Raw genomic sequence first — 23,002 nt, forward strand, 5'->3', positions numbered from 1 at the left:
TCGTTCAACACCCACTTCATCTCAATATCTGAAAGTAGGGATTTACAGGGTTCTGAAGAATATCTTCGATATGTGCATTTAAGATGCCGTTTTCCACAAATACTAAATCTCGAAATTCACGACCACTCCTTCAGATAATTCCCATTGGCAGCATATACGATCTAGGAACTTGAACAAAATATTAATTTGATAAATATTGAAAAAGAACCACAGTTCACAAAAAAACAATTTCGCAGTTGCATGTAACAAATATAAGCAATTAAAAATTGTAAAATTTAAATCTTCTCTGAAACGTGCTGTCATTGGCTGTGAGCGATTGTGGCGTCAATTCGCTCGTTAGACTACGCGCCAGCCATTTTGGTGGTTTTAATTTTAATTTTAGTATTGATCCTTTTGCTTGTTTTTGTTATATTGTGATTGGTATCGAAAATAAAGTTTGGGAAGCTGATTTTTGAAAAGGTCAATCTCATAATTTACCTTTAGTGGATATGTCTATGGTGACATCTGACATACAAAACACCGAAAATTTTTCTTGTGTTGAGGTTCATGGTGTTGAAGCTAAAAGGCATGTTCATAGAAAATTTAACCACTAGTTTTTAACCAATATAATTTTGAAATCAGCTTAGAGTTTTCTAGTTTTTAAAATTCAAATGAAATGTAAATTATTCGTCAAAAAAAAAAACCTAAACACTAATTTTAAAGTATATTGGCATTGATGCCAATCTGTTGTTTATTTTATAGATCAGGAAGATATTCCTATGAAGACTGCAATAGGATGGATGCAAGTTCGAAGAGTTAAAAATGTTTGCACGGTTAAGGGTACAAATAAAAGGGGACGAATAAAAACTTGTTGTATTTAAACATGAGGGCACCATATGCAATATAGTTTTTGTGTGGCTTGCATTATTATCACTAAGCACAAATACAAACTGTCGTAGATTAAATTCAAACATACCTTACACGAACCAAAAGTAAACGTAAATATTAACATCCTCGTCCTACAACCTGAGAATAGACCGAAAAGCAGCGGTCTGACGTCACGATCATTTCCGCTCGTCTAATGTAGTTTAAATCGAATCGCCGAGTTCACAACTTAAATTATTGATTGCAACTTAAATATTGGGTTTTGAGTTTTGACATTTGGTTTGCGTTATTTGTACACATAAACGAATGTATTAAAGATATATAAAAATGTTCAAGTCACGTACTGAACTTCGGATTGAATTTGATACCATTCCAGAAGAATTTGTTAAAAATCTTTAGTAACGAATGCACGAGTAGGCCGCACTAGTATTAGATTAGATTCGATTAGCCTTAGAATTACTTTTTTTTAATCTTTATGTCCTTGTGTATCTCCAATAAACACGGAGACAATATCACGATTAAAAAAAACGTCAGAAAAGAATATGCTCCATTGCGGTTCTAGCTGACAACAGATGTCACAGCTGTCGCATTCGATTTCGTCTCATTGTTGCATCCCGTTTATGCTCAAATTCAAATCTGAGTAAAAATTTCAAGTCAAAATCTTCAAGTCAATCGAATGGTTCACGTGGAATCCAACTTTCAAATTGGGTTTAGTTTTTAGTAGCTATTTTTTTTGACGGTTAGTTTATTTTTCTGCCATTTAGAACAGCATTTTTATATTTTTTGTCACTCATATAGGAGGCTTTCTTATTGTCCTAAATCTAAGCAGTTAGTAATCCAATTTATAGATTATATGTATGCCTCCCTTCGTTGTCATGCCTATAAAATACCCCAAGATCGACAATCGCCAGAGAGATGAATAAAAATTTTATCATACATACAATATTTTCATGACATAATACCATTATACCATCGAAGCTTATCGGTGTCAGAATTGCCGAAAGAATATGAAAAGAAAAACTTCAAAATGAAATAATATTCAACAGAATTGAACAAAAGAGGAAGGAGCATTACACATTGCAGACGCTGCTGGTGTTCGCGTCCAAAATAATTAAAAGTGAACATAAAATAGTGTCAATCAATTTTAAATTTTGATTAGATTAATCCTTATTTGATATGTTTACGTAGTTTTTTTGTTAATTAAACCAAATATTATTCTGGCTTGAATGTTACCGAAGTATATACACAGTTCTAAAAATAGGTAATTCTTAAAATAAGATTAAATATGGCAAAGGAATTATCAAAATCTTCAAGTCAATCGAATGGTTCACGTGGAATCCAACTTTCAAATTGGGTTTAGTTTTTAGTAGCTATTTTTTTTGACGGTTAGTTTATTTTTCTGCCATTTAGAACAGCATTTTTATATCTTTTGTCACCCATATAGTAGGCTTTCTTATTGTCCTAAATCTAAGCAGTTAGTAATCCAATTTATAGATTATACGTATGCCTCCCTTCTTTGTCATGCCTATAAAATACCCCAAGATCGACAATCGCCAGAGAGATGAATAAAATTTTTATCATACATACAATAACTTTATTATAGTGATGATAATAAGTTGAACCCTCCTATCATCAATTTTATTTTGCATCTCGCCAAAATAGTCATCCAAGGAATGCAATGCATTCATCTGATAATAGCAACTTCGTCTTGAAACTCTTATTCCACCTTGAAGCTCTTATTTAACGCTTTCATTAGATCTAAACTGGACTATGCGGCTATAATTTGAAACTGCTTGTATAACAATCAGGCGCAAGCTCTAGAATCAATACAGCATACTTGTGTATTTGTCATTTAGGGAAAATAGAGTCACTCCAGTCAGGGAGTGCGATAGCGATATTGGATGTTTTCCTGATGTCCTGATGTGATGAGATTGATTGCCCTTAACTACTGACTGAATTTAACTTCCGTTTACCTCATACGGGCGCGAGACATACCACACATTTCCTATTGCCTTGGGTTAAACGGACATAAATAAATGCTTTATTGTTATTATTGTTGTTATAAAAATTTAAACTGATTATTGATCTCAAAAATAATTATCGATTTGCCTAACCAACTAGTGTTTTAATAGTTGCCTCATAGAGATATATACTTATTTCTTATCTGACAAGGCCTCGTCTGTCTGCGAGACCATCGGATTGGAAATTTTATTCATGTAATGCGTCGCCCCGCATAAAATATCGATAGTTTTACGCTACTTTACGATTTTATCAGCGAGGGGCAAGAAAAAGGCTACCGGCCCTAATAAATTCTAATAGATTTATTAACTCCCGGAGTTAATAAAAGATACTTTTAAACGTGATAGGCGATAAACGATAAAAACGACCGTTGTGGTTGTCTCTTTTGGCAAATTAAATTTAAATAATTTAGAATTCTTCGTTTGATCGACAATGTCAGGTAAAATTACCACAGAGTCGATTTCTATATAACATATAATTTGGACCAATTAAACTTTGAATGTATTAACGTTTCTTGTGTTAAAGTTTGCTGCCAATATGCAAACTGAAAGTTACTAAATAGAAACACTTAGTTTTGCTTGTCTAATGCTTTGTCTAACCTTTTGACCAATACCTTCTGTCTTTCCTTTGCCGACTGGTCCTGTCATAAAAAATTTCGTCGGCCGTGATTAAAAGTTAATTGGGTTCTGTATAGGTAGCCGTATTTTCATGACATAATACCATTATACCATCGAAGCTTATCGGTGTCAGAATTGCCGAAAGAATATGAAAAGAAAAACTTCAAAAAATATTCAACAGAATTGAACAAAAGACGAAGGAGCATTACACATTGCAGACGCTGCTGGTGTTCGCGTCCAAAATAATTAAAAGTGAACATAAAATAGTGTCAATCAATTTTAAATTTTGATTAGATTAATCCTTATTTGATATGTTTAAGTAGTTTTTTTGTTAAACTAAATATTATTCTGGCTTGAGTGTTACCGAACTATATATACAGCTCTAAAAATAGGTAATTCTTAAATTAAGATTAAATATGGCAAAGGAATTATAAAAATTCCATGTGTTGAGGCCCTACAGGCTCTCCTCGTCAGCTTAGGATTAAATTATTTAATCTTGATCAAAGCCCAAATATGAAAGAGGAATGTTTGAATTGCCAAAAAAAAGTACAACAGGTATGGAGAAAATAAATGGCATAACAATATTAAGGGTTACATATAGAATTATTACAATAAGAAATGACCTTGATATTGACTCACTTTACAAAATAAATAGGTGGATATGCTTACTGTGCTGCAAAAAACTTTTTATATAGGAATGTAATTGCTTCACGCTCTATACATTAAAAAATGAATTATTATCCATTTAGAATGTCAATATAACGGCAAATAATATCATCATATTTAATCAGTATACAAAATAAACTTCACGCAAACCGATAATACCTAAAATATATCAACATTATGCTGGTAACTCTCGTCGTTGAAACAAATTAGGTAGGCGTTTTGCACATCAAGTTTTATATTACCTTATCGGGCGTTTTCCGGCAGACTAATCCCGATTTATAGAGTAGAAAATGTACAAAATGCCAATGCGTTTCAAAGCTTTATGAATTTTTGTTAGGTTTAACATTGTCAAATCTATCAAGGAAATTACATCTAATCACAGAACAAAATAGTTAGCTTTAAAATATATCAATTTGTAAATATATTTATAATTAATCAACATAAGGACAAAGTTATTTAAGATTACCCATACCCAAATGCTAACCCAAATTCCGGATGTTTTCTAATTGAATATCAACAATTATAGAGGCAATTTTTGAGTCCATTTTAAAACGAGAACTTCATATAAACATAGATCCAAAACATCTTAATTCTTGAGATACAGGGTGGTAAGGTTTTCAACAATAAAATCATTTTTTTAAATATCTGCAATACCACTTTAAATGTTTTAATGAAAATCATTATTTAGTGTACCACATTTTTTTAAAAATACACCAGTGGCAGGCCTATGGAATTTTACCTTCCTATTTTGGCAGACATTGACATGTGAAATGTAATTTCTTAAATTTTTTCAATTCGATGTACGGTTCTCGCTTTAAGAAAATAAAAACCTGTTCTCTGCATGGTCATAACAATATCTTTAATATGACAGTATGAAGAAAAAATAGTTTTTATTTTTAAGTGAAAACCGTGCGAAGGACTAAAAAGAAATTAAGAGATCAAGTCTGCTCCTAAATGAATCCAAATGTAATTAATTATTCTTTAAAGAAAATCATCTAAAACAAAAACTATATAAAACAAAATATCTAGCACCGCATCTACTGAGTTTATTATAACCGAATTGTCAAATGAAATAAATCAACATGGGGAAGAACAAAGGCTGGTTTGTCTTCAAGCAACCACCATAATTTTTAAACTTGAAGTTCTAACTTTTTTAAAAGTCATATAATATGAGTTTAAAAAGTCTGTGTTATCTTCATAAACGTTTAAAATAGTTGCCGTTAAAGTAAACTATAAGATTATTAATTGAAAGTTCAATATAAATGTGAAATTTTACAATTTATAGTGTAACAAGAATAAATTATCTCAAATTATGTTGTATGGTGTTCGGCGGACGATTAGCCAAACCTTGTAGTACGCATATAGATAGATTTTTTTATATCATTGATTTTGCAATTTTTAAAAGCATTTGCTTTCTTATATATGTTAATATTTTTCAACATTTGCCAAACCTACATTGTGTGTATTTTTAGTCCGAAAGGATCCATGTTCTATTAAAGTCATGAGTTATGACTAGCCACGAATACTACCGCAGAGAATGAATATTATTTGGAAGTGCTCTAAATTGCCGTTGAATTTCGATCCATTAGTTGGCGAAAGTATTGTTTAGATACTTTTTGACTATGGCCCGATAGTGTGCGGGATACCCATCATTCTTGAAGATGATTGGTCCATCGTGATATCAGTACACTACTCAATAGTTTGAAAAAAATGTAATTCTCGCTGTTGAGATTACCCCGCAAATAATGTGGACCGAGGATCTCCCGATCACACTTACCCAAAAATTGACGCCGAACCTCGTGAAACGACGTTGCCTTGGGCAAAAGCGGGCTTTGGTTTTTGTCGGCCTAAATGGGAGAGGCAAATGTACGTTGTACTGGTGTACAATGGAAAGCATGATTTCCGTCTACATTGATGGCTGACCATGCTTTCCATATAGAGACTTCAAGATGTGTAGCTGGTTTTTTATGTTAAGTTTTTCATGCTAAGTCACACAGAAGACGCTAGTGTTAATATTTTGTAAAATAAATAACTCATCGATTCATATGTTTTTCCTACTCCGGTATGTAAAATGTCCAATTACACACAGATCTAGCGTGCGGGAAGCGTCACTCTACCACGTCAGTTTCGTTTCACACGGATCCGAGCCACTTCGGACATTCCCGGGATTTTATCGCACGGATTTAGGTTAGATGTTTTCGGAGATATTTCGCACGCCTTGAATTTTAACGTTTGTCAATTCTGACTGTCATGTCAGTGAATGTATTCGTGTTGTTTTGCGAAAATGCACCCAAAAACTAACGGTCGTAGAAAAAGTATAGTACGTAACACGTTCGGTAAACTTTTTAAGTCATTCGTTTATTAAACACTCGCTCCGCTCGTGTCAAATAAACTTGTGAGTCAAATGCCGTTTACCGCACTACCTTGATATGGCCAATTTTTATAAGTTACTACCTACAAGTACATATATAGATATCAAGGTACCTCATATTACATTCGTTATATTTAAAATACATTATTACACACCAGAACGTCGGTTTTACGTTAGGTAATTGATTTAGTATTTAAATTTGAAGTTATTTCTGCGACACACGAAACAAAAACTATACCTAGATATCTAATTCACTATATAGCGGGCAGATAACTACCTATTTAGATATGCTATAGGATTATACGATTTCCTAAAATATACGATGGTATAACTGTGAGATTTTTATTTTAGTCAGCTTAAGGTAAATTCGGACTTAACTGACATGTTGCTGGAAATACACGAATAATGATGTGCATGGCTTCTCTCATGTAAATTTCGTAAAGGTATAATATATGCCATTCCATTTGTTGCTTCTGGGCCTGATTTACATACCGTACGTTTCGTTTTTGCTAATTAAATGATTTTTTCCTTGCCTGCAACGATATAATTATTATGTTCCGTGCCTTGGGTCGTCGTTAGCGACATTCATATTTATTATTATTATTATTTATCTTCGAGCACGCATAAAGTAACAAACAACAGGTTGGCGCTGAGCTACCAGGTTTCCGAGAAGATAAGTCGATATTAGGTCGTTTCACTTTGCAAATGTGTACCTGCCAGTTATATTTTTATGCAATACCAGAAATACGAGTGATCAATGTTTAACTTTCTGTCTTTCTTTTTGTTGCTATGTTTGGTAACTAAAAAACCTGATTTAAAGACAAGTATATGCTGCATACAAAATATTTTAAATTTATACGAAAAAGATTTTACAGTATATTTGGCGACATCTATGGAATGATAGCTTAATGGTAATCGCTTCTTCAAGAAGTTTCCTTTGTTGTACTGACGTTGTTATAAACGCCCCACCGAGATGGCTGTTACTCTTAATTTTTGCAGCACGACGTTTTTGGAAGAACAGGAATATTCCACAGACCTGAATTTAAAAATTGTAAGATTCAAACCAATGTTTAATGTTCAATTATCAATCATGAAAATATACTCGAAAAATTACTTAATATATAAATCTTATTTACAACCCGAGTTCATCTGCAAATTCTAATACTGTCAAAACTGATAATAATACTCTGGTTTGTTGTTTTAAGAAGAATTTAATTTATTTTTCTCGAATTCACGTCTTGAGTTGATGGGCAATAGAATGTTATATTAGTTTAATTTGAATGACAGTAATGTTTCGAGAAGCGGAGAATCTTTATAACCCACAAATTTGCAAAAAAATTTCTGGTTTCTGTGGCAAGAGGGTTATGCGGATAAGTTAGCACATTAGAATGCGAAATGTTTCCTTCTAGCAGCCAGTTCAAACATTGGATATTCCGTAACGAAGAAGAAATTACCAGTTTACGAGAGGAAACTAATAACAAACATATTCAAATTTACGGTAGACAAATTAATGTAAGATCATTCCATGTAGGTATTAAGTTAAATTCTACATTAGCTCAATTTTAGGAAGCATCAAAGTATGACTTTTTCCTTACCCCTGACGAAGAAAAAGTTATGGTCAAACGTTATGAGTTGTACCTTAGAGATTTTTGCAAACGTTTCCAGCCTCCAATGCCAAGATGTGTAATAGGAACAGCATTTCATTATTTCAAACGTTTCTATGTTAATAACTCAGTGATGAATTACCACCCAAAAGAAATTATGTGACTAATGCTTGTGATAGTTCTAATACTATAATATTTATATCATTTGTAGGGTTACTTGTGTATATCTTTCATGCAAAGTTGAGGAATTTAATGTTTCCATGCAGCAGTTTGTTGCCAATATAAAAGGAGATAGAGAAAAAGCCACAGATATCATCCTAAACAATGAACTGTTACTGATGGCACAACTGAAGTTTCATTTAGCCATACACAACCCCTTTAGGCCAGTCGAAGGCTTACTTATAGACATTAAGGTGAGCAACTAACAGTCAAAATTCATTTTTAAACAAAGTTTTCCCTAGACCAGAGGATCACTCCACGATCCAGAAAGGTTACGACCTGGAATTGATCAATTTTTGGAAAGAGCCTTGCTCACAGATGCAATATTGCTCTATTCTCCCAGCCAGGTAGCTTTGGCTGCTATTTTGCATGCAGCCTCTAAATTACAAGAGAATCTTGATTCTTATGTGACTGATATTTTATTTGGGGTTGGTGGTCGAGATAAACTTGAAGTGTTAATTGATGCTGTGAGAGGTAATTATTTAGGACAGTAAAAATTGATGTGAATTTTCATTATAGTGTGAGATGGGTTTCAGCTATAAGATCTATGGTGAAAATGGTAGATGCAGCACCAGATAAGAACCTGCAAAAAGTACTTGATAAAAAATTGGAGAAATGCAGAAATCCAGAGAACAACCCCGATAGTGAAATGTAAGTGTTGTTATTTAATATATTAAAACTGTGGATTGGAAAAAATTTAGGAAATCAAAATAATTTGTTTGTATTTCACATTTTTATTTTTGGAACCTCTATGTTTATTAAATGTAATTTTAACATGAAATTTGATATGATATTAAATTTTTAAACTATTAGTTTTTGAATCATATATTGCATATCATCTTTATCATTGGTTACTATGGCTTGGTCATCTGCGAACTGAAGAGTAAACAAGTATCCACCATCAATTTCTATCCCCATGCCCTGGACCTTTCTTTTCAATTTTTTTAGTGCCATTGCCACATATATTTTAAAAAGGGTGGGGGAGACACAGCATCCCTGACGTAGTCCTTCATTCACCATGACCTCCTCCGTAATGCATTGGGCGACCCTTATTCTTGATTTTTATTCCCTATATAGTTCTTTAAGAGCTGCTATGTAAGTGTGATTTATGTTGGATTGCTCTATGACCCTCCATAGCTTTATTACTGGGCCTGTGTCGTATGCTTTTTGTAGGTCAAAAAATGTTAGGTGCGTTTCCAAGTTCCTGGCACTTCTCTTCTCTATAACTTGTTTTAAGGTAAACACATTATCAGTACATGATCTTCCTGCTCTGAAACCACATTGTTCTTCTTCCTCTTTCTCTTTATAGTCTTCCTCAATGAGAACACGTAAAATTCTGCCGTACATTGCGCTCATTGTGCTTGTAACCGAAATGCCCCGATAGTTATTGCAGTCCAGTTTATTTCCTTTTTTGTGAATAGAGGAGATAAGAGAAGAGCCACTTTCCATTCCTTGGGAACGGGATGTCCATTCAAGCATTTGTTAAAAATTGTCAGATTTCTAAACTTGTTTAAAAAAATTTAAATTTTGAAATTAAAATTAAACAAATTTTAAAACTAACGGTTTTACACGGCTCGAGATTCTTGCAAGGGACTTACGTGCTGTTTTTATGGGTCAGCGCCATTTTTCTTTCGCGCAAGTTGCAATTCTGTAAACATCAATTGTTATAGTATCATTATCACTTTTGTTTTCAAAATCAAAGTGAGAAAATTATTTGACTAGCATAGTAGCGGATATATTTGGGGTTAATAATATTGGTTACATTTAGGTTGTTTGTTTGATGTCGGTAGTTATGTTTTAATTGTACCATGTCAAGCACATGCAATGCAGGCATGCGGGCAATATTTTGCCCTTGTAATTTCTTGCAAACTTTATTGCGCCTTGTGACAACTTACTGCTTACTTAAAAAAGGGTCGTAGTTTCAGGGACTTAGGAGGATCTATATCATATTATTGCCTTGATTATCTCGAAAACTCGCGAAATTACCTCAAGAAACACTGAAATAAATAACTTTTTTTTTTCTATATTGGTTAAAAACTTAGAGAGAGATAGAGTCATTACACATGTTTTTTCAAGAAACAACCGTACAACCTGTATACTGTAAAAGTGTATTAGACCACTGTTATCATAATGAAACCTTTGAAAACCCGCTGTTTCTTATATTTTACAATACTTCGTGCCTACCACAATAAACCGTAAAATTCCTTTTTTTGTCATATTTAGTTACAAAAAGAAAATGCAAGCAATGTTAGACGAAGATGATATTTACTTCGCGATCTCCTCGCAAAACCAATCCAGGGACAATTCAGCACTAAATATCAACCCACCTGCATCACCGGAGTTTCCCTAGCTGCAGATAATTGTTAGTCTTTTAAGATTTAGTTAAGTTAAAAACTTTTTTTTTGTAAAATGTAAGGGACTAGTTTGTTGATACTGTAAATTCTCGCTTCTACATTACGAACGTACTTTCAGTAGACTTACCGTTTTTGTTTTTATAGAGTAGTCTACTGTCTATGTCAACAGCATTATCACAAATAAATGCCGGTTTGTTATAAAAATCTTTTATTTCCTTACATCATTTAAGACTAGAGTTACAATAATTACATATTTAGATGCATTTTCAAATGTCTTATACATTTTAAAACGAACACATAAAAAAATCAAGGTACAAAACAAAAGAAGCGGACCATTTAGCTACAAGCTTTTAATTTATGTTTACAAAGAGAGTCACGAATATTTATCATTTGTAATTTTGTTTGTTGTTTTGGCATTTGAAGATGACTGACTAATCCATCCAATTCAAACTGAGAGTGACGTCGGTATGTTGAAAAACATTGGCAACGTCAGAGAAGTATGTAATGTAATGTAATGTTTACAAGTTTCTTATAGTGTTGAAATTAGCACAGTATTACGTATTTTGCGTTTTTGTACTTAATATTTTATAATAGTTTAAAGTTAGAAAAATGAACCTATAAGCAGCAATAATTATAAACCAAAAACATGGTAAGTCAATGTAAAAAATAAATTAATAATTGTTTCAAAAACCAAGACAGATATTTAGAATCATTCTGATTTATTGTTTGCTTGTCTAATAATAAAGGAATTATAAAAGTAAAAGCAACAACAGTAGAAACGGCATCCGTAATTATCTCATTAGGTGCTTTGAAAGGAACCTCAGACTAAAATGCTTTAAAAAAGGAACCTATGGTAGCTTCCATTTAATATTTGGTTCGAGTTGAAGCGTATTGCCGGTTCTAAACCACTTCAGGCGGAAAAATTTGGCTATATTCGGGTTGGCGCAACAGAAGTTACATTTTTTTAAATTCGAGTCATTAAATACACTTAAACAAACTAATTGGAATTAGCAAAGGTTCAACTCACAACTTAGTTTGTGTAAAATATAAAAGTTAAGAGAGAAGCAAATAAAAATACTAAATGGTAGTTACGCATCTCATTAATTTGTTGAAACACCAGGATATTAGATCTTAGGTACCATAAATCACAGCTTAAAAATTTGTTAAAACCTCAAAGGCTAACGTGGCAAATTTCACAATCTAAGGATTTTCAAAATGCCGACCAAAATTTTGAAGTTGTAACATCGCAGAACATTCCGGGCCAGCTTCCGGATGCGTGTATTTCAAGTAATTCGAGCTGTAAGAGCTGGGTATGGCGGAGTGTAATTGGGAAGATAGTTGATTGCTCTGCGTCGTCGGCAGCCCATTGGACAGCACAGGAGAAGTTGTTGAGAGACCCGGCTGGCCAGGATAATTGAAAAACCTGCAAAAATGTGCGTAATTTGAACAAATGAGAGTTTCAAATGTATCCAATGAACTAAATAAAATTTTTAAAACAGATACAGTAAAGTGCTAAAACTCCTTATGTGCACCAAATATCACAGAAATATTGTTTACCACTAATTAATACATAATAAAAACGAAACGTATCTAATTGTGTTTCATCAACAAACTGAATTTTGACATCCAACAATTTTTTTGCCACATTTTCGTATTAAAAGTAGGGGAGATTAACGAACACCCTGAGTTTTAAATATTTTGAATTTTTGAATATCTCCAATACTTATACAGGTTGTCCAAAAATTTATTCTAATCTAATAAGAACGGCAAAATACGGTTTTTGGCGTTTTTTAAGGTGTTTTCTAAATATTTGGATATTTTATCTAATTTATTTGTATACGCTATCAGTTTTGTCCATCTGGCTATAGTGGTATAATTTTTTGTAATTTTTTTAATTTGTATCGTTATTGTTGTAGTGTTTTTCCAAAGAGTGTATTGATATAATTTTTATCCTTTGACAATTTCATCAAAATACAGGTTTTTCTTCTGTTTTATGTCATTTTTAATCAATTTGGAATATGTAGTTGCCGCAGCCTGGATAACAAATTATTTCTCAAGTTTCTCAAAATTTGTAAATATTTATCCATTATTATTGTTAGAGTTGTGTAATTTTGTCATTTTTTTTGTGCTAATTGACCGAAATTATTTTAAAAATTCCAAGAAATTTATATTTATTTATTTATATTCTACGTTACGTCCCTGTCTCGTCGTTCTGGAAACCAAATAGAGTGCACATTATTATTGGGATTCCCCGAATCGCATAGTATCGTATTTGGGAATTTCTCGGAGAGGGTTATAGGTACATTGGACATCACAAACGCAGGATAGTTTATAATAAAAGACAAATTATTATTAAATAATGACAGGTAACAACCCTCTACATGTTATTTAAAACAATTTTTGAATACTCATTTAAGAAGTGGAAAATTCACCGGTCATTTAAGAAGTAGTCAATTCACCGGTCAATTAAGAAGTAGTCAATTGACCAGTCCCAACACTAATTATTGTTATTATTCATGTTATTGTTCAGATTACTTAGTTGTTGCAACGCATTGCTTTTTTAAACAAATAGTATGAAAGTTATAGACAAAAACACGAAATTTAATACCATATGATATTTTAATACCATTCGATGGGTAGTTGAAAACTTTGTGTTTTGACCACAATATTACTTGTCATGTAGCACGAATAACCTGGTAGTAAGGATCTACAAAATAATGTTCTTGAAATATATTCAGCACTTTCAGTTTACTAAGTGCGAATTAAGTTAAACCTTAATGCATATTTCTGTCGAATTAAAGAACTAATCAGATGAATATAGCAAAAAAAATTCAACTTTTTTTAGTAGAATATGGAATCGTTAATCAAAACCTTGAAATTCTAAATTTTGTACGTATGTATCATGTGTTTGTATTATCAGCGTAGCTAACGCCTCTATATGTGTATCTCATATAGCTAGCTATATTTTACGATATTTTCGTAGAGAAGGGAATGCTTTTCCGCGGATGCATCTAAATTTCACCCACTAAAAAATACTGCCATAAAAATTCCGCAACCAAACTTATTGACGATCTGACAGCCATGTTGAATACCGCAAAGGTTAACGAGATTTAAATTGAATGGACCTTCTTAAAACTTTTTTCATAGTTTCTTCTTACGTTCCTGTATTATCGGCGTAGAGAGGGATATATTTCTAGTAGCTATATGATATATCTTCGTACGTAGCTGTAGTTCGCGTATGTCAAAACCTCTTGATCTTAATATAATGTCACATGCATCCGTTAGGCAATAAAATGCACAATTTATTCTTAGTATTATTATATTTTAAATGAATTTATAAGATTTAATATTACTCGGTTTTCTATAGTAGATACTTTAACAGAATCTCGATACAACATCCATTCGATTTAAAAGTTGAAACACAAAATATTTTACGACCTTTTTACTGAAATTTGTTTGAGCGGCATTGCTCTTAGAAGAAGCGAATTACCATAATCTGTCTCCTAAAAATATGGGCCTGGGTGTCAATATGCCCATCGATGTATAATATTGCTGAGCAAACAGTTCTATATCGTTAGTGTACTTTCGTTTCCACTTCGTCCTCCTATTTTGGAACCATATTTTTATCTGAGTTTCAGTCAGTTTCAGTGCTTTGGATAGCTGACATCGTTTAGCCACGGACAGGTATTTGTTTTTTTCGAATTCAGATTCCAGCGATTTTATTTGGGAAGCGGTGAACGCTGTCCTCGGTCTTTTTTTGCGCTCCTCGTCCGACTTGGGATCCTGCGACGATGAGAAATCTGTAACAAAAACAGGGTCGTTAGTTACTCAAATTACGAATTGTTGTCTTCTCTAAAACAACCTTACTTTTTAGCTCCATTACAGCAATGACAGCCTTGGCTGCTATATTTCCGCTGATACTTACAAAATTTTATAAAATTAAAATTATATTGTTAGAAAAGTGCCGATTATAATTTATAATGTAATTGCATTTATATTTTTGCATTTAAAAACTTAATACGTAATTCGTGAAATAGTACGGTTGGGTTTGATTGTTCTGTTTTCATTTATTGCTAACATCAGGACTGGGATAGGCCTCGCAAATGTCCTTGCTGTCTTTCAAAGAGCTGTGAATTTTGCATCGGGTCCACTAAAGGATTCGATAGCTTTGGTTTACCTTGACGACATTTGGTTCCTAGTGTTATTCCAGAAGAAGGCCTTAGAACATTAGAAAGTGTCGTACCCTCCTTAGGGTACCTAGGACGGGAAACATCTGGCGAAGGTATAAGACCAGGATACGCAAAGATTCACCTTCAGCCTTAATAACGTGAAGCAAGTAAGGCAATTCATGGGGCTCGCCGGATACTTTCGGAAATTTGTACCTGGTTGCGCGAGTCGCACCGCATAACAAGATTAACAAAGCAAAGTATTCGTTTGAGTGGAAAGAAGAACAGCAAGAGGCCAGGCAATACATAATAAAGCATTTGACGTCCAGACCACTGTTTTTCATCTATAATCCCTAACTGACTTTCGAATTACACACGGATACAAGTAGTATTGGCTATGATACCAAGTTAAAGTTTACCATTGTCACGGACTGCAACACCATAAAAGCGAAGGCCAACAAAACGGACCTGGTGCCACATATTGCGCGATGGTGCATTTACCTTCAAGATTTCAAGTTCGACATAGTGTACCGCCTGCAAAGGAGGTAGCCGAGCAATGCCATGTAAGAGTTGAGAAAACTTACGAATCTATAGCTGAATACTTTTGGTTTCCTCGTATGAGGAATTTCGTTAAAAGCTACATTAAACATTGTGTAGTGTAGGTGAAAAAAAAAGCGGACTGGCCCTTTACAAAAATTTATAAGTCCAATAGAGAAACCCACTGATCCCTTCGACGCATTGCATATGCATTGTTTGAGGCCCCTTACTTTGTCATCTGATAGATACAAGCACATATTGGTAACAGTGTACGCATTGACCAAATATTGCAGCATTTTTCCCATGAAATCGGTAACTGCTGCAGAAACTCGTGAAAAGCTTGAATGGAAAATTGAGTATCACTTCGTCACCCGTGGTAATGGGCAGGCGGAGAGATATATGAGATCAATTAGAAATCTTCTGAGGGTTGAAACAAAAGTTCAGCCACAATGACCAAGTGGGCTATGGAAGATTCAGTTAGTCTTGAATACAGTCCATAAATCTACGCAAGGACAACTATGAATTGTTAGGAAATTGTTAAATGTTTAGCCCACAACCGTTATGAGATAAAAAAGATGGAACTAATGTAGTCACCAAAGCCGCGAAGGAGCAGTTAAGGTCGTGGGCGACGGAGTGGTCATTAACTTGCGATATGCAGGACATTTTAGAGTTCTTAGAGGGAGATGACGAGGTAACTTAGAATGTGTTAGGTGAGTTACTTTAATGCTTTATTTGTCCTAGTTTGATCTTCGATAGTGGTAGAGCCAACTGGATGACTGTGGTCTCCACAGTGTTTTATTGTTGGCTTTGTTTGGTCTTTGTCCCTCTAGTGGTTGAGCCAAGAGGATGGCTGAGGTCTCTACAGTAATAAAAACTTTATGGCCAATTTGACAAGTTAACTTTTTCCCCTTTCCGGAATTAGTCCAGCAGTCGTGAGGCGCCGAGATCGTCCTCGTTGACAGTACATAACTGGAGCCGCCGCCGGTCGCCGAAATTGAGGCAGAGTGCAAGTATTATGATAACGCATAGTTTGTAAACGTTTTTTTGTGAGACGATGTGATTACGAGCGAATTTTTGTTGGGAAGCTATTCAATTCGAGGCTCTCGGGTAATACGCCTCTCAGAGGTTTATTTGGACTTCTATTTTTGCATTTAAAAAGTTAATACATAATTCGTGTAATAGTACGGTTCTGTTTAATTGTCCTGTTTTCATATATTCCTAACAATATTTACTTGAGAGAAAATTCCTTTATTTTTTAAGAAACCATGACAAAACTTTAACAGTAGTGGGTGATCTAAGTTCAAGTTCAAGTATGCGTTTCACAAAAAATGTTGGGCTCGACTGCTAGGATCATTCGCCCATTGCCGACTTCCGTCGAGGATCTTCGCTTTTGGTCATTGACCAACACGTACAAAGAAGACATATAACCAATATTTGCTCAACTAGCAAAAAAAGAAATTTGACCGATACCAAAAAAAACCGACACCCCCCGCTTCCGCCGCGGACCATCCGGGCCCATCCGGCCACCATACCGGCGTGAACGGGGAAAAACGAAGGGATCGGCGACGATTATCACTTTACAACGTTTACAAAACACTGACAACACTAAATCCACTCAGTGGAGACCGATTTCAAAATTTTTGGACGATTACAAAGGATTCTGTAGGGAACGAACGGAGGTTAAACCGCCGCGTGCAATGTTCCACCACAGAATCCCTAGTGAGTGATCTATGATGCCATCTTTTAACACTCTTCTTAAATGAACATGAACAACATGACAATGTACAGTTGACTGATCTTTTGGTAGGAACATCAGCTAAATTGTTATTTCCCTACATACAACGGAAACATGGCTGATTTTTTGTAAACTAGCTTACTGCTGTGTTGACATAAAATCCAACAAAACTCTTTCATTAAACACTCGTATCGCTGCGTTTCGTCGATGCCAAACCAAACTTGCGACTAAAGTAGCGTTTATCACACTTGTTGCACAATATGCTATTTGGTCATTTTTTATTAGAAAAATAGAATTATGTCTAATTTACTATATAAAACATACATACATTAATGTGATAATATTATACCTAAATATTTATTATTTTCAATCATGGAGTCTCTTGTACCCAAGACAACTGATTTTTTGTATGATTATCTTAGAACATGACACTTGCATATGTGTAGAAAAGTATTCGGAAAATAATTCACTTGTTTGAATCACATAGCAATAGCTTGGACCAAATAAAATTTTAATCATGGCCTACAAACTTTGTCATTTTCTAGTCTCTCCCTTTCTACAAGGTTAGACTTAGACTCAAATCATCGCTTAAATTTTTAACACCGTAACCTTTTTGGTATATTAAAACGTCTCACCGGTACCATTCATAACACAACAATTAAAAAAAAGTCAAAATAAAATCGCCAAAAAGTTAAAAAAAATAACAGAAAGAGAATGTTTTAACATTGACTAGAATGATAAGACGAAAAAAAGGAAGAAAATATGGAAGTGTTAGAAAGGGGCACACATAATTACGCTCGTTGTAAAAGTAAGTGTTCTTATTTAGTAACTTTTAGTTGCCAAATATAACACAATAAACGTCAATGCATTAAAAGTTTAGTTGAATAGTGGTTGAAACGACGGTAAAAATTGCTGCGACTTGCCATATTTCCGCTAGTGCACACTAACCTGGACTTTGTCTCTTTTTCTTTTTAAACAGCCTTAAACCGCGTCCACATCTGAGCAAACGAACCGAATGAGCACTTTGGGTCGAATGAGCATTCATTGGAGCGAATTTGTTTTGCCGCACAGGACCGCAGGAACCTGCATTCGGAGGCGCTACACAAAGTCTCAAATAAATTCAAACTTAAGTCGTCAGGTTCTACTATTCTTTTTAACTCTTGCTTTTTCTCGCCGAACTCTTTAGACTATCTATTTTTTTAAATGTCACTGACGTCCCTGATTCATTTTTTCAGCAATTTGCTGAAAAGCATCTTCTTTTTTAATTTTATTGAAATACAGTTGTTTAACTTTCCATAAAATAGGCCATTTCTCAAATTCTTTGTTTAGTTGTAAACGCATTTCTTGCGAAAAATCCACGTCGTACAGACCGAGCACGAATTTCCTTTGATGGACGGACAACTTACCAATCGGCTGGCGCACTGCATGAGCGTATTCAGCGCAGTGCGTGCGTCCGTCTACATCAGAATGGTGATTCGGCTCAAGTAGTGTTGTGTCAATCGTTCATTTTACGGGAACCGAATCGATTAGTGACCGATTTCGAATCATTTCAATCAATCGTTCATTTAAATACTTTTTGTTGCCAACTGCAAGCTATAAACCATAAGTGGCAATAGGCAATAAATCGGAAGAGTCCGAACAACCGATTCAGATTTATTTGAATTTAAATTATTTTTGGGTATATATGTTCTGTTTTTTATTTTAGTTAGTATAACATTTAGCTGTGTTCTGCTCTTTATTGCGTCATCATTTTATCAAAATAGGTGCTACCTATTGGGTTGTACGAGTAATATATTAATTTGTTAAAATTAAATGCCTACTTGGAAATAGATATTTCATTCAATATTCAATTCAACACATAACCAAATCTACCGATCGATATCGCAACTCAATACTATAGAATATTTATAACAATACTCCCATACCATTTCCAAATGAACCGTATTCCGCAAGGCGATTTCGATTTTTTTGGTACGGTCGGTCTATCTCACTTCACACCGGTCAGGGCGGCAGCAAGAGCGAAAAAGGTGATCGAATCGTTACGAATAAGGGGGATTCGGTCGTTCGATGCTATGAAGTGGTTGAATCAAAGTGACCGAATCAATCGCGCGATTGAAGAATTAATCTTTGTGGCTTCAAGTTTCATGGCTCACCGATGTAATTTTATATTGTAGCCATCCCAACCACATATTGGTAGTTTCTCCCTCTACACTTATAATACATTACACCATAGAAACAACACCAATAGGAGTGTGGAACACATTAAATTATAAGAATAAGAAATAGTAAACAATTACAATGCACTTTCGTGGAGAACATTTACAATTTTTGATTAGTTTAAATATGATTCACAAATAAAATTAAACCATCTGTGATTACGTATTTAAAAATATTAAATTTAATTAAATCATTGTTTATAACAGGAGAGCAATAATAAGTATAAATAAGTTTAAAATAATTGTTAAAGCAAGAGTGAACAATGTACAAGTACAATCTCATTTTATTATTTCTTAAAACGATACTTGCGGGGCCATCTATGTTCCAAAATTCGAATAATGGAGTAAAAGAGCCGAACGACAAAACACTGCTATCGGAGAGCATCGCAATAAGCTCGTGCGCGTATCCAGCGATGAAGATTTGTTTCGATTCCGATTGCATTTATTTTTTGATTGAAAGCTAAAGTTTCTGATAAAATTTGTTTATTTAGACACAACAAAGTGTACGTGAAATAATCAGAGTTTATTTGGTTGAATAACATTGTTTCGTAACTGGTGTGGCAAAAACAATTCGGACTAAAGGTTAAATTGGAGATATTATTCGACTACGACTACGAAATGAATTGTTATTGAAAAACGTGTGTAGAACACGTATAGTGGTTTGAAAATAGTGAATTCCCGAATGAGTTGCGCTGCTGAAAGAAAAAGTAGTGGCACACTACAGAGTCATTTTCTTTTGTAATTTGGATTAATTAAGCTAGCGGCAAACAAATTGCGTTGCATTTGGAAAGTTAGCACTGTTTGTGCCAAAAATTAATATCGGGAGCCTGCTAGACGTTAGCGTATTCACAACAAAAAAATTTACTATAAAAATAACTACACTGAACGGTTAAGAAACATGAATGATTCTAATTATCTAAAGTGTGGATGGTTGCGAAAAATGCAAAACTTATGTTTTTATACGTGTTTTAAATTGGAACTATTTTATAATGCGTAGTAATCGAAATACTTTCCTGAGCGTCAGTGGGTTGTTCTCGCTTAGACGATGTTTGTGTTATTTTTTGTTCGTAAACCGTGAAGGCGATTGATTTTTTTCAATTTTGATTAGTTTCTGTTATCGCTTTGGTGATGCCAAATCGTCAAGGATGTGGTCCGCCGTGAAAGCGGTTGATGTTTTTCAATTTTGGTTAGTTTTGGTTAGTTTCTGTTATAGCCTTGGTGATGCCAAACCTTTAAAAATGTGGTCCGCCGTGAAGTTAATCTTTTTTAATTTTTGTTAGTTTTGGTTAGCTTCTGTTATCGCCTTGGTGATGCCAAACCGTCAAGGATGTGCTCCGCCGTGAAGGCGATTGATTTTTTTCAATTTTGGTTATTTTTGGTTAGTTTCTGGTATCGGCTTAGTGATACCAAATAGTCAAGGATGTGGTCCGCCGTGAAGGCGATTGATTTTTTTCAATTTTGGTTAGTTTCTGTTATCGGCTTGGTGATGCCAAACCGTCAAGGATGTGATCCGCCGTGAAGGCGATTGATTTTTTTCAATTTTGGTTATTTTTGGTTAGTTTCTGGTATCGGCTTGGTGATACCAAATAGTCAAGGATGTGGTCCGCCGTGAAGGCGATTGATTTTTTTCAATTTTGGTTAGTTTCTGTTATCGGCTTGGTGATGCCAAACCGTCAAGGATGTGATCCGCCGTGAAGGCGATTGATTTTTTTCAATTTTGGTTATTTTTGGTTAGTTTCTGGTATCGGCTTGGTGATACCAAATAGTCAAGGATGTGGTCCGCCGTGAAGGCGATTGATTTTTTTCAATTTTGGTTAGTTTCTGTTATAGCCTTGGTGGTGCCAAACTGTCAAGGATGTGATCCACCGTGAAGGCGATTGATTTTTTTCAATTTTGGTTATTTTTGGTTAGTTTCTGTTATCGGCTTGGTGATACCAAATAGTCAAGGATGTGGTCCGCCGTGAAGTCGGTTGATTTTTTTCAATTTTCGTTAGTTTTGGTTAGTTTCTGTTATCGCCTTGGTGAGGCCAAATCGTCAAGGATGCAGTCTGCCGTGAAGGCGATTGATTTTTTTCAATTTTGGTTATTTTTGGTTAGTTTCTGTTATTGGCTTGGTGATACCAAATAGTCAAGGATGTGGTCCGCCGTGAAGTCGGTTGATTTTTTTCAATTTTGTTTAGTTTTGGTTAGTTTCTGTCATAGCCTTGGCGATGCCAAACCATCAAGGAGGTGGTCCACCGGAGAGGCGGTTGATTTTTTTCAATTTTGGTTACTTTTGGCTAGTTTCTGTTATCGCCTTGGTGATGCCAAATCGTTAAGGAGATGGTCCGCCGTGAAGGCGGTTGATTTTTTCAATTCTGGTTAGTTTTGGTGTTTTGGTTATCTGTTATAATTTTGGTTACATAATAACATCAGGTAGTTACACACATACGTCGCCGTGGTAAAGAGTGAGATCTTGAAACAATCATGCCATGGATGGGAACTAATTGTTTTCTTCGCTATAACTGGTACCGCGAATGTTTGGTATTTCCACATCCACCAAGTCGTTGCGCCTCGGTGAACGCTCACGAGCTAATTAAACCGCTGTAAATACTCCCGGGCGGCTCATAAATCGCCGCTAAATGCGCTTATGTGTCGTTTATAACCGAAACGAATGTCAGTTATACGCCTCTAATCGTCGCGGGCAACAGTGCCCCTAAATAACGCCGAATTTAAGGCTAAGCGTCGTGTTTACCCGCCGATAATATATCACACCGTCGTTTCTGTTCCCTTTTTATTTTTTCGCCGCGGAACGGGGATCGTTTTTCAGCGCGATCCGTCGGATCGTTAGCCGCTTAAAATCTAATTCGGTCGCCGGTTTGCGCCGGCGCAAATTAGCGTCGTCTTTAAGGATGTGTTCGCGCGATTTTCTCATCCGACCCGGTCGCATCATAAATTTCGACACGGCAAATTAAAAACAACTGTCGGGTGTTAAATTCGAAGCGCCGCCGTCGCCTTAATAGAGACGCGTCGCATCGTACCGGGGCACCTCGACTATGTCGTTTTTAATCACGGTATCCGCACCCGGACCAATTAAACGGTGATGCGTTGCGGATTTAATTGCCCTGGATCGGTTTACGGTTTACGAAAACAGATTCCTGACTTAAGTTAAATTATGAAATTCGATACGTAGAAACGGAGGACCCCGGTTGTTTTCTTTCGAATTTGTGTCAAAGGTATAAGCACTGCAAAATATGCAATAATACCTATGCTCTGTTTGTTGCGAGATAGATATAAATCATTATTGGACTTTCTGTTGTGTCAATCGCGATTGATTCGGTCCCTTTGATTTAATTACTTCATAGTATCGAATGACTGAATCCCGCTTGTTCGTAATAATTCGATCACCTTGTTCGCTCTCGCTGTCGCTCTGACTGGTATGAAGTGAGAAGGCGACCGATTGATTACAGGGCAATCGATTGATCGACCGTACCAAAACAAATCGAAATCGCCTTGCGGAATTTGATTGGTTTAAGATTTAAATGAACGACCGAGGCAGACCACGGAAAAGGAATGGGGGTATTGTTATAATTATTCTATTGTATTGAGTTATTGAATTGAATTGAATTCTATTGATATCTACTTCCACGTAGAT

The 23,002-nt window shown here is 34.9% G+C and overlaps 2 protein-coding genes across 4 annotated transcripts in view; one reads left to right on the plus strand and one right to left on the minus strand.

Moving 5' to 3' along the window:
* The first annotated feature begins 7,520 nt into the window (after positions 1-7,520).
* On the plus strand, positions 7,521-10,918 carry LOC132699376 (cyclin-H). 2 transcript variants are annotated; one of them, XM_060666051.1, is made up of 7 exons: positions 7,521-7,588; positions 7,947-8,049; positions 8,104-8,300; positions 8,353-8,554; positions 8,603-8,834; positions 8,897-9,011; positions 10,584-10,918. In XM_060666051.1, exons 3-7 carry the CDS (start codon positions 8,152-8,154, stop codon positions 10,708-10,710), a joined length of 825 nt encoding a protein of 274 aa, XP_060522034.1. In that variant the 5' UTR covers positions 7,521-7,588; positions 7,947-8,049; positions 8,104-8,151; the 3' UTR covers positions 10,711-10,918. The 2 variants fall into 2 exon arrangements, with proteins under 2 accessions (XP_060522034.1, XP_060522027.1); XM_060666044.1 differs by lacking the exon at positions 7,521-7,588 and having other exon boundaries at positions 7,656-8,049.
* Positions 10,919-10,951: 33 nt separating this feature from the next.
* Positions 10,952-23,002, minus strand: part of LOC132701451 (barH-like 1 homeobox protein) — a 34,271-nt gene continuing 22,220 nt past the window's right edge. Inside the window, exons 1-3 of one of the 2 annotated variants that reach the window (XM_060669377.1) lie at positions 18,101-18,552; positions 14,205-14,514; positions 10,952-12,137 (exon numbers count right to left, since the gene is read on the minus strand). In XM_060669377.1, the coding sequence (XP_060525360.1) occupies positions 11,915-12,137; positions 14,205-14,514; positions 18,101-18,197 (630 nt within the window). In that variant the 5' untranslated portion in view covers positions 18,198-18,552 and the 3' untranslated portion in view covers positions 10,952-11,914. Of the gene's footprint in view, positions 12,138-14,204; positions 14,515-18,100; positions 18,553-23,002 lie in introns of those variants that run through there. The other variant, XM_060669366.1, reaches the window with a different exon arrangement.

Source organism: Cylas formicarius, unplaced genomic scaffold (genome assembly GCF_029955315.1).
Source record: "Cylas formicarius isolate icCylForm1 unplaced genomic scaffold, icCylForm1.1 PGA_scaffold_10__41_contigs__length_53128322, whole genome shotgun sequence".
NCBI lineage: Eukaryota > Metazoa > Arthropoda > Insecta > Coleoptera > Brentidae > Cylas > Cylas formicarius.